At 41.6% G+C, this 16,879-nt stretch overlaps 1 protein-coding gene and 1 non-coding gene across 2 annotated transcripts; one reads left to right on the forward strand and one right to left on the reverse strand.

The window, feature by feature from the left end:
- Positions 1-3,593: 3,593 nt before the first annotated feature.
- Positions 3,594-11,577, forward strand: LOC133158437 (uncharacterized). The gene is made up of 5 exons (XM_061285653.1): positions 3,594-3,639; positions 5,307-6,950; positions 8,205-8,352; positions 8,727-8,781; positions 11,138-11,577. The coding sequence occupies exons 2-5, from the start codon at positions 5,491-5,493 to the stop codon at positions 11,575-11,577; spliced, it is 2,103 nt and encodes a 700-aa protein (XP_061141637.1). The 5' UTR covers positions 3,594-3,639; positions 5,307-5,490.
- A 2,536-nt stretch (positions 11,578-14,113) lies between these two features.
- On the reverse strand, positions 14,114-14,185 carry trnad-guc (transfer RNA aspartic acid (anticodon GUC)). The gene has a single exon. It is a non-coding gene; the product is annotated as a tRNA-Asp (tRNA).
- Positions 14,186-16,879: the final 2,694 nt, after the last annotated feature.

Here is a 16,879-nt window from a genome sequence, read left to right on the forward strand (position 1 = left end):
TTGTCTGAAACCGTGTTAATGTTTTATAAAATCTATTTTATTCAATAAACATTGTTAAAGAGAGTTAAAAAGTCTTTTTTTTTTTTTCAGTAACATTAGCGTATCTAACATTTTTAATAACTAACCCATTTTACTACCGGCGATCTGTCTTTCCTTTTTCTTTCTTTTACGCTTACATATTTTGCGTGAGAAACATCATCATCATCTTCATCCCTAGCGTATTTCAAACGTTTGAAATCAGCACAAGCAGAGGGGTTGGAAATGCTTGATTCGGGTACATTTAGCTGTGCTAATGTACGCAGAAATTCTGTCCAGCCAGCCGGTTTAGCGGCTAGTTTCTCACCTGCTACAATTAAATGTTTTATCAAATCGCTCATGTGTGAGCCCTTGACAGATTTCCCTCTAAAAATAAATTCGCTCAGAGGCGTCCACCTTACATCTTCCGCCGATATTTTTTTAGCACAAAGGAGGCGCTGCGGCGATAACGTGGACTAATGGTATCCAAAATATCAGCCCAATCTTCATGTGTCACCTTTTGGGACGTTTTCCTTTCCCCTTCATCGCCCCTCTCTTCATTACGAATCGTAATAGGAATCTGCTCAGAATCTTTTTGTTTGATCAAACCCATATAACGCTGCATCAAGGATTGATAAATTTTGATCTTTTCATATTGATTTAAATTTTTATTATCCAAAACCTGTTTCATCTCCTCATCCAAAGAATACTCCGCTGTGTCGCGAATGATAGGGGCTGGCTTATGGAGCCTCTCAAACTGGTAAGGGGAGATCAGGAACATTTCCTGCGCCGTTTTCAAACTCATTTTATTATTTGTTCATAAAACCACTAATAACACTCCACAGAACAGGTGCGAATGCCGCTAATAAAGGCAATATGAAACCACCTTTCCGAACTAACAGAGCTCTTTTCTTCAGAGTATTTTTTTTATCAGCCAAAAAGCAGATATTTTTCTTCTGCTTTTTTAGTTTTTTATAGAGTTTTAATTTTAAGGGTAGATGTCCTTTTAAAAGATTCAGAGCAATCTCACACAATGCCTACACTAAACTAGTAGGACCTCTGAGGAGTAAATGCTTACGTTTGGCCGGCTTGGATGTAAACAAAGACTTGAGTAACGACGCATTTGTTTTTAAAAGCTTTGTCATGGTTTTATTGTTTAGGGATATAAACTACAGGCCACTGGTTATGTAGTATACCTGTACGTAGTCTATATTGTTCTGGGCACGAAGGCATCAGATCTATCAGTAAATACCCGTGCGGCTCTTTTGTAGCATGCTCGAAAGATTCCAAGAAAAACTTCCGGTTGCTGGGACAAATTTGATTCGCCAAAACATTCACTTGCAATTTATCACGGGGGTTTTTGAACAGAATCAAACATTTTTGACATTTGTAACATTTGTAAACATTTCATTTTTAACGCTTATCATTTGTACCTTTTTGTAGCATGTATTTGTAACATTTTCCCATTTATTTCACAATTATTTATTTCCCCTTTATATTCTTCCCGCTCATCATTTTTAACGCTTGACGTTTGTAAATTAACATCTGCCTTCGCCTTCACACGCAATTTCTTCCGAAATTGCAATTCTAGTTATTATTGTGTGAAGGCGAAGGCCTTCACACATTGATATTTGTGTGAAGGCGAAGGCCTTCACACATTGTTATTCTACTTTATTGTGTGAAGGCGAAGGCCTTCACACATTGTTATTCTACTTTATTATTGTGTGAAGGCGAAGGCCTTCACACATTGTTATTCTACTTTATTATTATTATTGTGTGAAGGCGAAGGCCTTCACACATTGTTATTGTGTGAAGGCGAAGGCCTTCACACATTGTTATTCTACTTTATTGTGTGAAGGCGAAGGCCTTCACACATTGTTATTCTACTTTATTATTATTTATTTTTTTATTCTTATTATTAAACAACTTATTCCTCCCACTTTTTTGACATCTAACTACTCCCACATGCTTCAACCGATTCACCTCGTTCAAACTTTCACACGTTCCAAAAATTCATGGCAAGCTTGCCACCTTTTTTCCCCTTCATAACATTTACCGTTTTTAAGTAATTAGCAAATTTGTGCCTTTTATTTCCCCATTCATTCTTAATGGCAATGTCAACCCGAGCCAGTTTCCTGTAGTGGGTTCGATTCCCACATTGGGCGTCATTAATTATTCTACTCTTTATTCTTCCCGCTTATCATTTTCAACGCTTATCATTTGTAACTAACATTCGCATTCAACATTCATTACATTAAGCAATTTCCACCACTTTGATTACGTATTCGCATTCAACAAACACATTCATCACATTAACCAAATTCAACCACTAAAAGAAAGGGACTCAATTAGCTCGTGGGAAACACAAGTGATTCCAGTACACGAGCATCTTTCCCGAGTGGTATCAAAACCCGCGTCAGTTCGATTCCCACATTGGGCGTCATTATTTATTTTACTCTTTATCCTTCCCGGTTATCATTTTCAACGGTTATCATTTGTAACTTTTGTCATTCGCATTCAACATTCATTACATTAAGCAATTTCCACCACTTTGATTACGCATTCGCATTCAACAAACACATTCATTACATTAACCAAATTCAACAGTTACTGAGGTAGGAACCTGATTAGCTCAGTTGGAAACACAATGGCAATGCCAACCTGCGCCAGTTTGCTGTAGTGTGTTCGATTCCCACTTTGGGCGTCATAAATTATTTTACTCTTTATTCTTCCCCCTTATCATTTGTACCTTTTTTGTAACATTTGTAACATTTCATTTTTAACGCTTATCATTTGTACCTTTTTGTAACATGTATTTGTAACATTTTCCCATTTATTTCACAATAATTTATTTCCCTTTTTATTCTCCCCGCTTATCATTTTTAACGCTTTTCATCGAAGCTATCGAAACCCGCGTGGGTTTTTCATGACACTAATTCAAGACATTTATTTCCTTAAATATTTTTGCCGCTTACCATTTGTAACTTTTTTTTAACATGTATTTGTAACATTTCCCCATTTATTTCACAATAATTTATTTCCCTTTTTATTCTTCCCGCTTATCATTTTTGATTTTATTTTAAATTGAGCACATCCCCCCATGCTTCCAAAGAAAATTGATTAGCTCAGTCGGTAGAGAAACATATTATTGACCTCAGTGTGGCGTGTTCGATCCCCACTTTTGGCAACAGTTTGTTTTTCCATCATTCATTTACCTTTTTATTTTTCACACTTATCGTTTTTCCCATTTATCCTAATATAATTTATTTGCCTTTTCGTTTTTCACTCTTATCATTTTCCCCATTTTAACGTGTAAAATAAAGACTGTGTGATAAAGCTTTGATTTCCAATGGTACACGAATGCAGCATCTGATAGCTCAGTGCTATCGATTACGCGCGCCTGTTTAGATTGCCTGCGGCTGACTAGACGTAAGTATATGTGGTGTCTTGGTGCGATATTAAGATAGACCCGCGACCATTTCCCCACCCGCCGCGACGGCATTTTTAAGTTTTGTGGCGGTGGAATAAAGCATTCATTTCCAACGGTACGCGAATGCATCATTTGTTATCTGCTCAGTGCTGTTGATTTGCACACCTGTTCGGATTGCCTGCGGCTGACCAGACGTAAGTAAATGTGGTGTCTTAGTGCAATATTAACAATTATAAGTGTTCAATTTACACGACGCTAACCCTAAAGTTATTATTGAAATGTACAAATAGATGAGCAGTTTCGCATTGCTGTTTTTGCGGTGTGGTGTAGACTTTTTGTCTCGTTTATACACTTGAGCTGGCAAACTTTGTTTGTGTGGATTAAGTTTTAGGTTTTGTGTATTGTCTGTCAAGATAGGACACGGCGCTAGGAGCAGTAAAGGACCACATTGAAACAAAAAAAACCCCACAAAGCTACGTTTTGACTTTTACAAGCATGTGGGTTTAGAAAGTAAAATGACGTTACATGTAAGCTAATGTTAGGCCAGGGGTGCCCAATACGTCGATCGCGATAGACCGGTCGATCGCCAAGCCACTATTGGTTGATCGCGTGATATCAATTGTTTTTCTCTGAGCCGCAACAAATGTTTCAGATTTGTGTACATTGTGACAGCAAACGAGCAGGTGATCTAGCAACCGTCTGATGCGAGAGCATTGCGTTTGTATGGAGCATGTTTGAAGTGAACAGCAGAGACGAAAGGAACAAGGCAAAGTGTTGTGAAATAAAATATTACCTGTAATACGCATTTTGTTATTTGCTGATTGTATTAAATTATCACATTCATTGTCAGTCAAGAAGAGAAGAGGACTATTCGCATCCGATCCATAGAGCGCATGCGCAGTGATACTGCCTCCGTATGACGTCCAGTCCGCGATGGAGATTAAAAAACAAACAATATTGGACAATAACAAGGTTTCTGTTCCTGTCTTTGGTAATGTCACCCTGTCTTTTTGTTCCACTTCTTTGTCGGTCAGTCCTGTTGTTGGTTTTGTTAGAGAGTTATGTTAGTTTACCAAGTCTGTGTTTTGAGTTCCTCCAATGAACCCTGGTCCAAGCTGCACTTGGTCGCTCTGCTCCTTTCCACACTCCATCCGTGACAAGATTTTCTTCAAAAATTGTTGTACCATGATTTTCTTACCAAAAAAATAAATAAATTGTACCCATGTATAATGCGCACCCCAGATTTTAGGACAATAAGTGAGTTAAATTTTGCGCATTATACATGGAAAAAAACGGTATGTTTTATTTAAGAAATGGATGTTTTTTAAGTTGAAATTAAATTTTGCATGTGTGCAATATTTAGTTATATATTGAACAAAATTAAGCTTTTCTTGTTCCATATTTGATAATCAAAACTTATTTGGGTCACTATGAAAAGGTTCGTTATTATATGTGGAGGAAGATATTTTTCAATAAATATCGATGTTGGCCCGTGACCTCGTCCAAGTTTCAAATTCTGGACCGCTGTGTGTTTGAGTTTGACACCCCTGCCCTAAGTTAAGTACAAAGTATACATCGCAGTTGAATCTGTGCCTCTCATCCCGAAGTGCCTTATGTTGCGGAAAATACTGTGACTATATTGCATTTTCACCCAGAGCAATGTTTTTCATTACCAAATGCAAACACGTGTCATACAACGTGTTTCCCAACATCGATTTTTCAATGCACCTGTATACGTGGCTCTGAATCATTTCCCCTTCAAAGATAAAGACTTTTGTGCATAACGCCATCCCATAATTCTGCACTACAAAGTCTGCATAAGATCGAGGCTTAGCTGTATTTGTTCTCTTTCTCTGTACAGGTCTGTGAACTGCGACTGATCTGTACCTGATCCTGCTGACCTGTGGCTGATCCAGTTGACTTTTGGCTGATCCTGCTGACCTGCGGCTGATACCCCAATACCCTGTCTTGTCTCTGTTCTACCTATTGTCTCTGCCTTCCTTCTGTCTAAGCCCCATAATTCGCTGAACCCATTTCAGATCGACATGCCGAAAAAGGGCAGGAGATCACAGTCCGTGAAGTTGTCCTGGGAGCGACGTGCTAAAACACGTAGCTCCCAAGCACCTCTTCCACCTTCTGCTGATATCTCTGCCCGGCATGAGCGTGCTGTTGAAGCAACTGACAGACTTACAAATGATTTGCAAATGAACAATTATGATACAAACGACAAGCAAATGATAACAAACGATATACTACACTCTGAGAAGAAGATCGCTGCTGATGTTTCCATTGATGTAACGGTACCAGTGCAACAGGATTTGGTAATGTACGTGATGGCAACTCACAGCCAAGACCATCCGAGATACGGCCAATCCAGAAACAGTCAATGTGTGGCTAATTCTGTAACGTTTTTGGCTTTCCTGCAGGATATAAATAACTTGACTACGTCTGACCTGGATGCTGTTCTCAGTGTGGGTAATGAACTGTATACATGTACTGTGGCTGCATTGAAAGCCCGAGGATGCTTTCTAAACAGTTTTTTGACGGTTGATGAACTTCCAGAGATTGTAAGCAGTTCCACAAAACAGCATGTGTTAATTAGGAGTATGTCAATGTGTGGGTTTTTCACCTCTTTCCATGGAGATGCGCTCTTTCTGAACCTTTGTGACAGACTTGAGTGCTTGACATCTGAGGTCTGTTGTGCTCTTCTGATTATGCAGACGACGTGCATTGCTGTTTTCCGTGACCGCCAAGGCAAGTACGGATATTTTGATCCCCACTCTAGAGGACGAGATGGCCTCCCTGCTCCCAATGGCACAGCTGTCATGATGCTTTTCGTGCGTCTGAATGACCTTAGAAATAAATTGACAGAGCTCTACACGCATTTGGAATGTACCTGTAATTCTCAGTATGAGCTTGTACCGGTTCAGTTTGAACCTATTGATGTTCCTACAAATGACATTGAGATGGTGCCATGTACTTCATTGCAATCTGTGCTGGGAGATGTTGACGACGACGGTGTAAGCAAAGCTGTTTCCGAGATTTCATATTTGGAGATGAGTGATTCTACAACACCTGCTGGCGAACAACGTCACTGCGACGAGTTGATCGATGAGGATGGCGAAGTGGTTTCTTGGACTACAGGTAAAGAGCTCCAACGCTTGTCAAAAATTCCGAAATCAAGTAGGAGAAAATTTCTAAGACGAATGAAGAAACAGGAAAGTTTGAATGCTAAATCTGAACAAAGACTTACAAAACAGGAACTAAAGAGAATAAATAAAAATCTGAGAAATAAGGAAAGGTACAGTCAAAATTTAGAGACAAGACAGAGGAAGAGGTGTTATGTTACAATGCGTTATCAGCAAGACGTACATTTTCGCGCGAAACAAAGGTCGTATTATACACAGCGTTGTCATTCCCGCTTCTTACTTCGTTATAAGACAGATAATTGTTTTCGAATGGGACGATGCACCTACAGAACGCAACGCTACCGTGACGACCCTGAGTTTAATGCAAGGCAACGTTCCTACGTAATGCAACGTTACCATGACGACCCTGAGTTTAATGCAAGGCAACGTTCCTACGTAAAGCAACGTTACCGTGACGACAATGAGTTCAATGCAAGAAAGCGTACCTACATAACGCAACGTTACCGTGACGACCCTGAGTTCAATGCAAGACAGCGTACCTACGTAATGCAACGTTACCGTGACGACCCTGAGTTCAATGCAAGACGGCGTACCTACGTAACGCAACGTTACCGTGACGACCCTGAGTTTAATGCAAGGCGACGTTCCTACGTAACGCAACGCTACCGTGACGACCCTGAGTTTAATGCAAGACAACGTACCTACATTACAGAACGTTACCGTGATGACCCTGAATTTAAAACAAGACAGCGCATGTATATTACACAGCGTTATCGTGACGATTTTAGATTTAATTCTAGACAGCGCTTTTACTTTAAACACCGTTATTCTAGCAATCCTGAATTCAGAGCTAAACATCAGGAAATCATGAGGTCCATTATGAGAACAAAATCTGATTCGTTGCGTAATAAAACAATGACCAGAGCAAGTACGGTTTTACAAAAATACAAACTCATAAATCGGCTATGTAGAGAGCGAAATGAATGTGCGTTAATGAAAGCCGTGGACCTGTTCAAAGACCAAATTAAGAATGGACCCACGTTTGTTTGCACAGTTTGCCACAGAGCCTTATTTCCCAACCAGGTGCAGTCTTGTCGGCGTCTCCTTTATAAGCAGAACCGAAATGTTGTTGCACGTTGTCTCACGGGACAATTTGTTCATATTTGTAATGATGAATGTCATTCGTCGTGTAGAGTACCGGCTGAAAGAAAACTAGAGTGGATATGTCACACCTGCCACACACATCTCAAAGATGGTAAAATGCCAGCAATCGCTGTTGCAAACAATCTCACGCTAGCTGATATTCCAACAGAACTGCGTGGATTGAACATATTAGAGAGACACCTCATTTCCAAATGCATAGCGTTTGCCAAAATTGTACCGCTTCCCAAAGGTCAACAACGAGCCATTCGCGGAAATGTTGTGTGCGTGCCGTCGGAGGTACAGGAGACAGTCAATGCCTTGCCGAGGATAAGAAGTAAGTCGCAGATGTTGAGAGTGAAACTGAAAAGACGACTTTGCTACAAAGGCCATCAGTTTTTTCAAACTGTCACTTGGTCCAAGCTAATGAGCGCTCTGATAAAACTGAAGCAAATTCATCCGCAATACAGAAGCATAACTATCCGCGACGATCCGGACCTTTGCGACCCAACCCTCACTGATGACGAGAGCAGCTCAGATGAAGCGGAAATTTGCGACATCGAGTACAATGAGGAAGCCCTGGAGGAGATATACAGATTTGAGTGTGAAGCTCTCTGCGTAGAATGAACAGTGAGTTACAAAATGTCAACAGGGGTAACAATCAGCAACAAGGAAATCTAGAAGATGGTGATCAACCTAACGGTGGAGTTATACTTGAATCGTGTCTCCAACCAAGTGACGTGTCAGAGGAAATTATGAGTTTTACTGAGGGCATTTACTCTGTTGCTCCTGCAGAAAGAAATAACCCAGTAAGCTTTTTCAAGACTCCCAAACTCGAGGCCATGGCTTTTCCAGTGCAGTTCCCGACCGGGCAAAACACGCTCGATGAAGAGAGACCGATAAAACTCACACCGAGCAAGTATTTCAAAACCTGACTGTGTTGTGTGGATGAACGTTTTGCGAGGGATCCGACCTACTTGTTCTTTGCTCAGTTTGTGACCGAAATCTACCAGGCGACGTTGAGCATGTCAATACAGCTACGCAAAGGTAAACCGTTTACCCGAGATGGTCGAAGAATTACCAACGCTATGCTTCAGGACAAACGTCAAGTTGAAAAACTGGTGCGCAGCAAAGACGCCGTCCGCTTCATGACGCCACTGAGAGGCACACCAGCCTATTGGGAGAGAACCACCAAAGATCTTTTTGCAATGATCCGACAGCTGGGTACACCCACGTTCTTTTGCACATTTTCTGCTGCTGAAATGCGTTGGGAAGAGGTCATCACTGCCATCAAAGCGCAACAAGGTGAAGTAGTGAATTTTGCTGGATTGGACTGGGCTACCAAGTGCGAAATTCTACGCGGCAATCCGGTGACGACAATGCGCATGTTTGACAAACGTGTGGAAGCTCTGTTCAGAGATTTGATCCTCTCTCCGGCGCAACCGATTGGTGAAGTGGTTGACTACTTTTACCGATTAGAGTTTCAGCACAGAGGAAGTCCTCACATTCATTGCCTCATATGGGTTAAAGGTGCCCCTGTATTTGAGGAATTCTCAGACAAAGCCATCTGTGATTTTGTATCCCGCTACATCTCCGCTGAGCTGCCGCAAAAGGAACCCGAATTGTACAAAAAGGTCACAGAGGTTCAGATGCACAGCAAAAGTCACTCCAAATCGTGCGTCAAACACCATGGTGCAAATTGCCGCTTTGGATTCCCCAAACAACCGTGCGATGAAAGAATGATCGTCAAACCTGCGCCCGTCGACGACGACAATCGAGATCAACGCAATGACAATCGGTTGGCGTCAAATGCCAAGCTTGTTCCCGTGCTAAGTCTGCTGAATGAGCCTGAAACGTCATCCCTGACTTTGCCTCAGCTACTGGCTAAATGAGAGCTCACCGGTGACGACTTTGTGAACTGTTTGCACCTGACGGCCTCGTCGAGTTCTGTCGTGCTTAAGCGAGAACCCAAAGACTGCTGGGTCAACTACTACAACCGCCATTTGCTTCTTGCCTGGGATGGAAACCTGGACATCCAATACATCCTGAATGCCTACTCTTGCATCGCATACATCTGCAGCTACATCAGCAAGGCTGAACACGGTCTGAGCCAATACCTGAAATCGGTCATTGAAAACTCCCGCTGCGCAAATGTCAACGAGAGCGATGAAATGAAGCAAATTATGCAAGCGTACTCCAAGAAAAGAGAAGTGAGTGCTCAGGAATGTGTCGCACGCGCGTGCGGCTTGCATATGAAACAGTCCTCCCGCATGGTGGTATTTGTACAAGCGAGTGACAATGCGCTGAAAATGAGTTATCCTCTCTCGCTCCTTGAGGGCAAAACGCAGGAATCTCATGAAGTGTGGATGACTGGCCTGCCGGAAAAATACAAATCCAGACCTCAAACAGAGGAATTTGAAGTCATGTGCTTGGCTGATTTTGCATCAATGTGCAGAATTGTTTATGGCAAACAAGCCAAAGGTAAGAATGTTTTGCCTCTGCTGAACGACATGGGCTTTGTCCAGAAAAGAACAGAAAAACATGCGGTCATCAAGTACTGCAAATACTCTGAACAAAAGAATCCGGAGGAATATTACTGCTCCTTGCTCAAGCTGTACCTGCCTCATCGTGCTGATTGCCAATTAAAATCTGAACGCTGTCCTTCCTATCAGTCGTTTCATGATCACGCCTGTGTACAGTTACCATATACCGACTCTGTGGAGCGCGTGTGCCAAATTGTCAGAAGGAACAGAGAAAGGTATGAGAAATACAGACGAGACATTGACAACGCCATCCAAGAGGTGCAGGAGAGTGGGCTCGTCATAAACGAATGGTGCCACCTAGCTCCCGAGAGTGAGTTGCAAAGACTCGAATGCGTTGAGGAAATGAACGCGAGAGATGAACCAAACGACAACGTGGAGGAAAATGTCCCGGACTATAACGTCAGGTCCAAAACAACGCAAATGTCCATCATGACAGAGCCTGCTGCCATCGATCCCGCAGTGTTACGCGACATGTATCGTAACCTGAACCAAAAGCAAGCGTCCGTCTTCTACAAGGTCAGAGATTGGTGCATAAAACGTGTGTGTAGCTCAAAGCCCATTGAGCAGTTCTTCTACCACATCAACGGTGGCGCCGGGACCGGCAAATCGCATCTGATCAAGTGTATCCACGCAGAGGGTACCAAAATACTGCAGAGACTACCACGACTGGCTGAGGAGGCCGACATTTCCAAGCAAACGGTTGTTCTCGCAGCTTTCACTGGCACGGCGGCATTCAACATTTCCGGGGCAACGTTGCATTGTCTACTCAAACTGCCGAGAAGTCTCAAACCCCCGTACCACGGCCTGGGCAATAAACTGGACGAAGTCAGAGCCAATTGGTATCTTGATCACAACCATAGCCTCCAAAGGAGAGCTTCAAACATGGCCGGAACTTTTGCCACAGCTTTGCAATTTGCTGAATTCGGAGGACTATAACACTTGTGAGGGTTCCTTTGGAGCATTGCAAAAGATCTGTGAAGACTCTTCTGAGTTGTTGGACAGCGATGCACTGAACAGACCACTCAACATTATGATTCCCAAGTTTCTGCAGTTTTTCAAACACTGCAGCCCCAAGATCAGGTCCCACGCTATAGCATGCGTTAACCAGTTCATGATTGGTCGAGCTCAGGCTCTCATGGATAATATAGACACATTTATTGAGAGTTTCTTTGCACTGGCAGGTGACGAGGACAGCGAAGTACGGAAAAACGTGTGCAGGGCTCTGGTCATGCTGCTGGAAGTCCGCATTGAGCGCCTCATCCCACACATGCACAGCATCATCCAGACTGCAGATTATTGACGTGTCCTGTCCATCGCCGAAATGCTCATCATCGATGAGATTTCCATGGTTCCATTTTTCAAAGTCTGCGCGCTAGGCTTTTGCACGAGGAAAATTGGCCGTCCATGTGTGCACAATGGGACAAAATGGCCACCGCCATACCCATGTGCTTGCAATTGAAGACATTGCTGGTTTAAAGTCAAAGTGGATACACAAACAAAGAAAGGAAGATTAGTAAAATTAGTAGTTTAATTCACCTGCATGTTAAATATCTATTTAGAACTACTAAAAATACAAAATTTAGTTTTCTTGCATTAAACATTGCAGGATAACGCAATGGTATGTCTGATTGTTCCAAATTAGAAACAGCCAACCAGACTCGTGTCTTTGCGCGGGGCTTGGTTGGTGCCCTTGAGCGTCGTGCACCTAAAACAAGTAAGTAACCTGTCCCTTTACTGTTATTGCGCTTCACGCATGCATACTGAAGTAATATTTGGTTTTAAACTATTGCAGGACGAAGCGGTCGTGAGAGTGGCCGTGTGGAGGGAGGCCACCTTGACCCCGATCAAGGTCGGGGCCTCCTACACGTTCACTCACCTTAGTGCTGTGACAAACAACTTCGGCCTGTCCCTAAATACGACACACCGGTCTTCCACGGTCTTCCGCGTGACAGGCGGAGCTATTGTCCACTATACTAACGAGGAAAGCACCAATCAGTTAGTGGCAAGCAGGCAGTTGGAGTCACACACACGCGTGTACCAAGACTCGAAAAAACTCGGTGATTTGAAAGAAACAAGTAAATTCGTCTTAATATTATTGAGGTTTTTATCTCGTACGAACTAATCGCAACCTTGTCCGTCACCAAGTGTTTTCTCGTCCTCTTCAATCTCATCTTCTTTGTAAGTAACCGCCGATTCACAATTGTGCATTTGGTCCTTTTTCACTTTTTTATTTCTAGGAATTAAACAGTTTTCGCTTACTACGTTGCTACTGTCAAGTATTTAGGATTATGTTTTGCAAGTATTCACCCCCTTTCCCCCCCATGTGGAGCACCAAATGTCCCACTTGGTTTGCCTGGTGGCACAGCAGAGCCCAGCAGATGGTGTATTAAGGTTTATTGCCATCTTGTTTTGACGGGGCACAACATGAAGTCAGGGCCAGATGAAACTGAACTCTTAAAAATGAGGAAGTCTGGACCTTCCCAATGAGTTTGTATTCCTGAAATAAAGCTTTTGATATGCGTCTTAGGAAGTGTGTGTTGCCGTCTGTCCATGTGTACACACATTAGTGGACGCCAGGAACTGGTGGGCTAATGATGACGGCCCGGGGCTCAATAGTCCAACTTAATGAACACCTCTCAACCAGGGCTCTAATTATTGCTCGAGTGCTGGGGAGGGGTTCCATAACCCCTCATCTACCACCCCAAAAAAAGCAAAAACACTGTGCCCCTCAACTGCCTAGCAAGAACCATCATCAATCATCACATCAAAGGTTTGCTCTTAGCCTCATGACCTCATTAGAGGTGTACCAGAGTTTTTTGGGCAGGCTAAATATTCTACTCAAGAGATCGTGATGAAACAACTAGAACATAATACCTATTTTTTTTGTCATTAGTCTGTAATGCAGTGCCTCAATTAACAAAAGACAAGGACTGCAGAATAAAGGTTACTGTATCAACTATATGTATGTAGTACTTTTGTTATGTTGTATTTATCCAGTTTTGTAGCACAGAAGTTCACAGCAGTTTGCTTTCACACAATTCTGACATCCCAGTGAATGCACAGAAACATATGGAAGTAGCACAAATAAGGCTTACCAAGTGATAATTGGATTCATTTGAGATGTAACAGGCCTCATAACCAAAACTTGCACCCCAACAAGAGTTATTTCATTTTCCCTTAAGTGTGTGGTGGCCTGACTCTTTTCTATTGTATTTACTTTCTTAGGTCTTTGGAGCGTTGATCATGGGCTTTGGACTATGGGTTCTCTTTGATACCCAGAGTTTCATTGCTGTTCTACGTAAGTGTCTAAACGCACACACATGCACACACATGCTTGCCCACCAACTGCCACGTCCTGGGGTGATAATGCTCCGTAAACATTCAGCACATTTGACCCCAGTCAGTTCTGCTGACTGGAGACTGCCTGCTCTTTGGAATAAATGTGGATTACCTCTCAGGAGGCTGATCGCAGAAGAACAACGTAAGAATGTTCACACCAGACCCCAAAAGCTGAAACAATATGACTTATTCAGCCCCCCCAAAACCGCAGGCGGCTGAGTGAACATGCTCTTACCATTTCAAGACTTCTCAAGTTGTCTAGTCTTATCATGGAGAAGAACACTTTTTGTTTTTGTGCGACGTTGTACCTTGAACCCGGCAGCTCTCAATGTAATCTCACACCTCTACAGATGTTGTTACGGTTCTAGTTCTACCCAAGAATCCAGAGCTTCCACATAGTTGCAAACTATGGAACATTATCAGATAACATAGCACAATGATAACATTGTTCAAAAAGTGGATCTTTTTTAAGAAAATATGGGGATAAGATATAAGCGCTCCCCGTCGGGGAATCGAACCCCGGTCTTCCGCGTGACAGGCGGAGATACTGTCCACTATACTAACGAGGAAGGTACCAATTACTATAAAATATTACACGTATGAAACACTGGTTAGTGGATTTTTAAGAGGGTGGGGATAAAAAATAGGACACTCCCCGTCGGGGAATCGAACCCCGGTCTACCGCGTGACAGGCGGAGATACTGTCCACTATACTAACAAGTGGCAAAAATATTACACCTGTGAAACACTGGTTAGTGGATCTTTTTTAAGAAAAGATGGGGATATGATATAAGCGCTCCCCGTCGGGGAATCGAACCCCGGTCTTCCGCGTGACAGGCGGAGATACTGTGCACTATACTAACGAGGAAGGTACCAATTACTTACTGGCAAAAATATTACACGTATGAAACACTGGTTAGTGGATTTTTAAGAAAGGGTGGGGATAAAAAACAGGACTCTCCCCGTCAGTGAATCGAACCCCGGTCTACCGCCTGACAGGCGGCGATACTGTCCACTATACTAACGAGGAAGGTAACAATGAATTAGTGGCAAAAATATTACACCTCTGAAACACTGGTTAGTGGATTTTTTTTTTTTTTAAGAAAGGATGGGGATAAAATATAAGCGCTCCCCGTCGGGGAATCGAACCCCGGTCTTCCGCGGGACAGGCGGAGATATTGTCCACTATACTAACGAGGAAAGCACCAATCAGTTAGTGGCAAAAATATTACAGGTCTTAAAAACTGGTTAGTGGAAATGATTTTTTTTTTTTTTGATTTGAAAGAAACAAGTAAATTCGTCTTAATATTATTGAGGTTGTTATCTCGTACGAACTAATCGCAACCTTGTCCGTCACCAAGTATTTTCTCGTACTCTTCAATCTCATCTTCTTTGACAGGCGGAGATACTGTCCACTATACTAACGAGGAAGGTAACGATGAATTAGTGGCAAAAATATTACACCTCTGAAACACTGGTTAGTGGATTTTTTTTTTTTTTTAAGAAAGGATGGGGATGAAATATAAGCGCTCCCCGTCGGGGAATCGAACCCCTGTCTTCCCGGGTCTTCCGCGTGACAGGCGGAGATATTGTCCACTATACTAACGAGGAAAGCACCAATCAGTTAGTGGCAAAAATATTACAGGAGGTTTTTATCTCGTACGAACTAATCGCAAACTTGTCCGTCACCAAGTATGTGCTCGTCCTCTTCAATCTCATCTTCTTTGTAAGTAACCGCAACACATTGGCAACACATTGTCGCGCGGGAGTTTCGAATTAAACACATTCAAATCACATTGGGGACATTTACAAACTTGCCAAATTTAAAATTTTCACGTTTTCACTTTTAAAATTTGCATAAAATTTTGCAAAATTTCATAAAATTTCGTTTTTTACTTCTAACTTCTACATTTTTTTACCGATTCAACTCGTTCCAACTTTCAACTATTCATCTTTTGCCTACCTATTCCACAACTTCCGACTTACCAAAAACTTCACCTTTTATTTTGAAATTCAACCAAAATTCTCTAAAATTTTGTTTTCCTACTCTTATTTCAACATTTTTCAACCGATTCAACCCATTCCAACTTTCAACTGTTCATCATTTTTCTACCTATTCCACAACTTACCAAATACTTCACATCTTTTATTTTGAAATTCACTCCCAATTCCTTTTTCCCTTCTCATTTTTACATTTTTCAACAGATTCAACCCATTCCAACTTTCAACTGTTCATCATTTTTCTACCTATTCCACAACTTCCCACTTACCAAAAACTTCACATCTTTTATTTTGAAATTCACACCCAAGTCCTTTTTCCCTTCTCATTTCTACATTTTTCAACCGATTCAACCCATTCCAACTTTCAACTGTTCATCATTTTTCTACCTATTCCACAACTTCCCACTTACCAAAAACTTCACATCTTTTATTTTGAAATTCACACAATTCCCTTTTCCCTTCTCATTTCTACATTTTTCAACCCATTCCAACTTTCAACTGTTCATCATTTTTCTACCTATTCCACAACTTCCTACTTACCAAAAACTTCACATCTTTTATTTTGAAATTCACACCCAATTCCTTTTTCCCTTCTCATTTCTACATTTTTCAACCGATTCAACCCATTCCAACTTTCAATTGTTTATCTTTTGCCTACCTATTCCACAACTTCCCACTTACCAAAAACTTCACATCTTTTATTTTGAAATTCACACCCAATTCCCTTTTCCCTTCTCATTTCTACATTTTTCAACCGATTCAACCCATTCCAACTTTCAACTGTTCATCATTTTTCTACCTATTCCACAACTTCCCACAAACTTCACATCTTTTATTTTGAAATTCACACCGACTTCCTTTTTCCCTTCTCATTTCTACATTTTTCAACCCATTCAACCCATTCCAACTTTCAACTGTTCATCATTTTTCTACCTATTCCACAACTTCCCACTTCCCAAAAACTTAACATCTTTTATTTTGAAATTCACTCCCAATTCCTTTTTCCCTTCTCATTTCTACATTTTTCAACCGATTCAACCCTTTCCAACTTTCAACTGTTCATCATTCTTCTACCTATTCCACAACTTCCCACTTACCAAAAACTTCACATCTTTTATTTTGAAATTCACACCCAATTCCTTTTTCCCCTTCTCATTTCTACATTTTTCAACCCATTCAACTCGTTTCAACATCATTCTGCAACATTCCTTAAATATTTATTCAACTTCTTCACCTTCACACGCATTTCCTTCAGGAATTGC

The sequence above is a fragment of the Syngnathus typhle genome, linkage group LG8, assembly GCF_033458585.1.
Source record: "Syngnathus typhle isolate RoL2023-S1 ecotype Sweden linkage group LG8, RoL_Styp_1.0, whole genome shotgun sequence".
NCBI lineage: Eukaryota > Metazoa > Chordata > Actinopteri > Syngnathiformes > Syngnathidae > Syngnathus > Syngnathus typhle.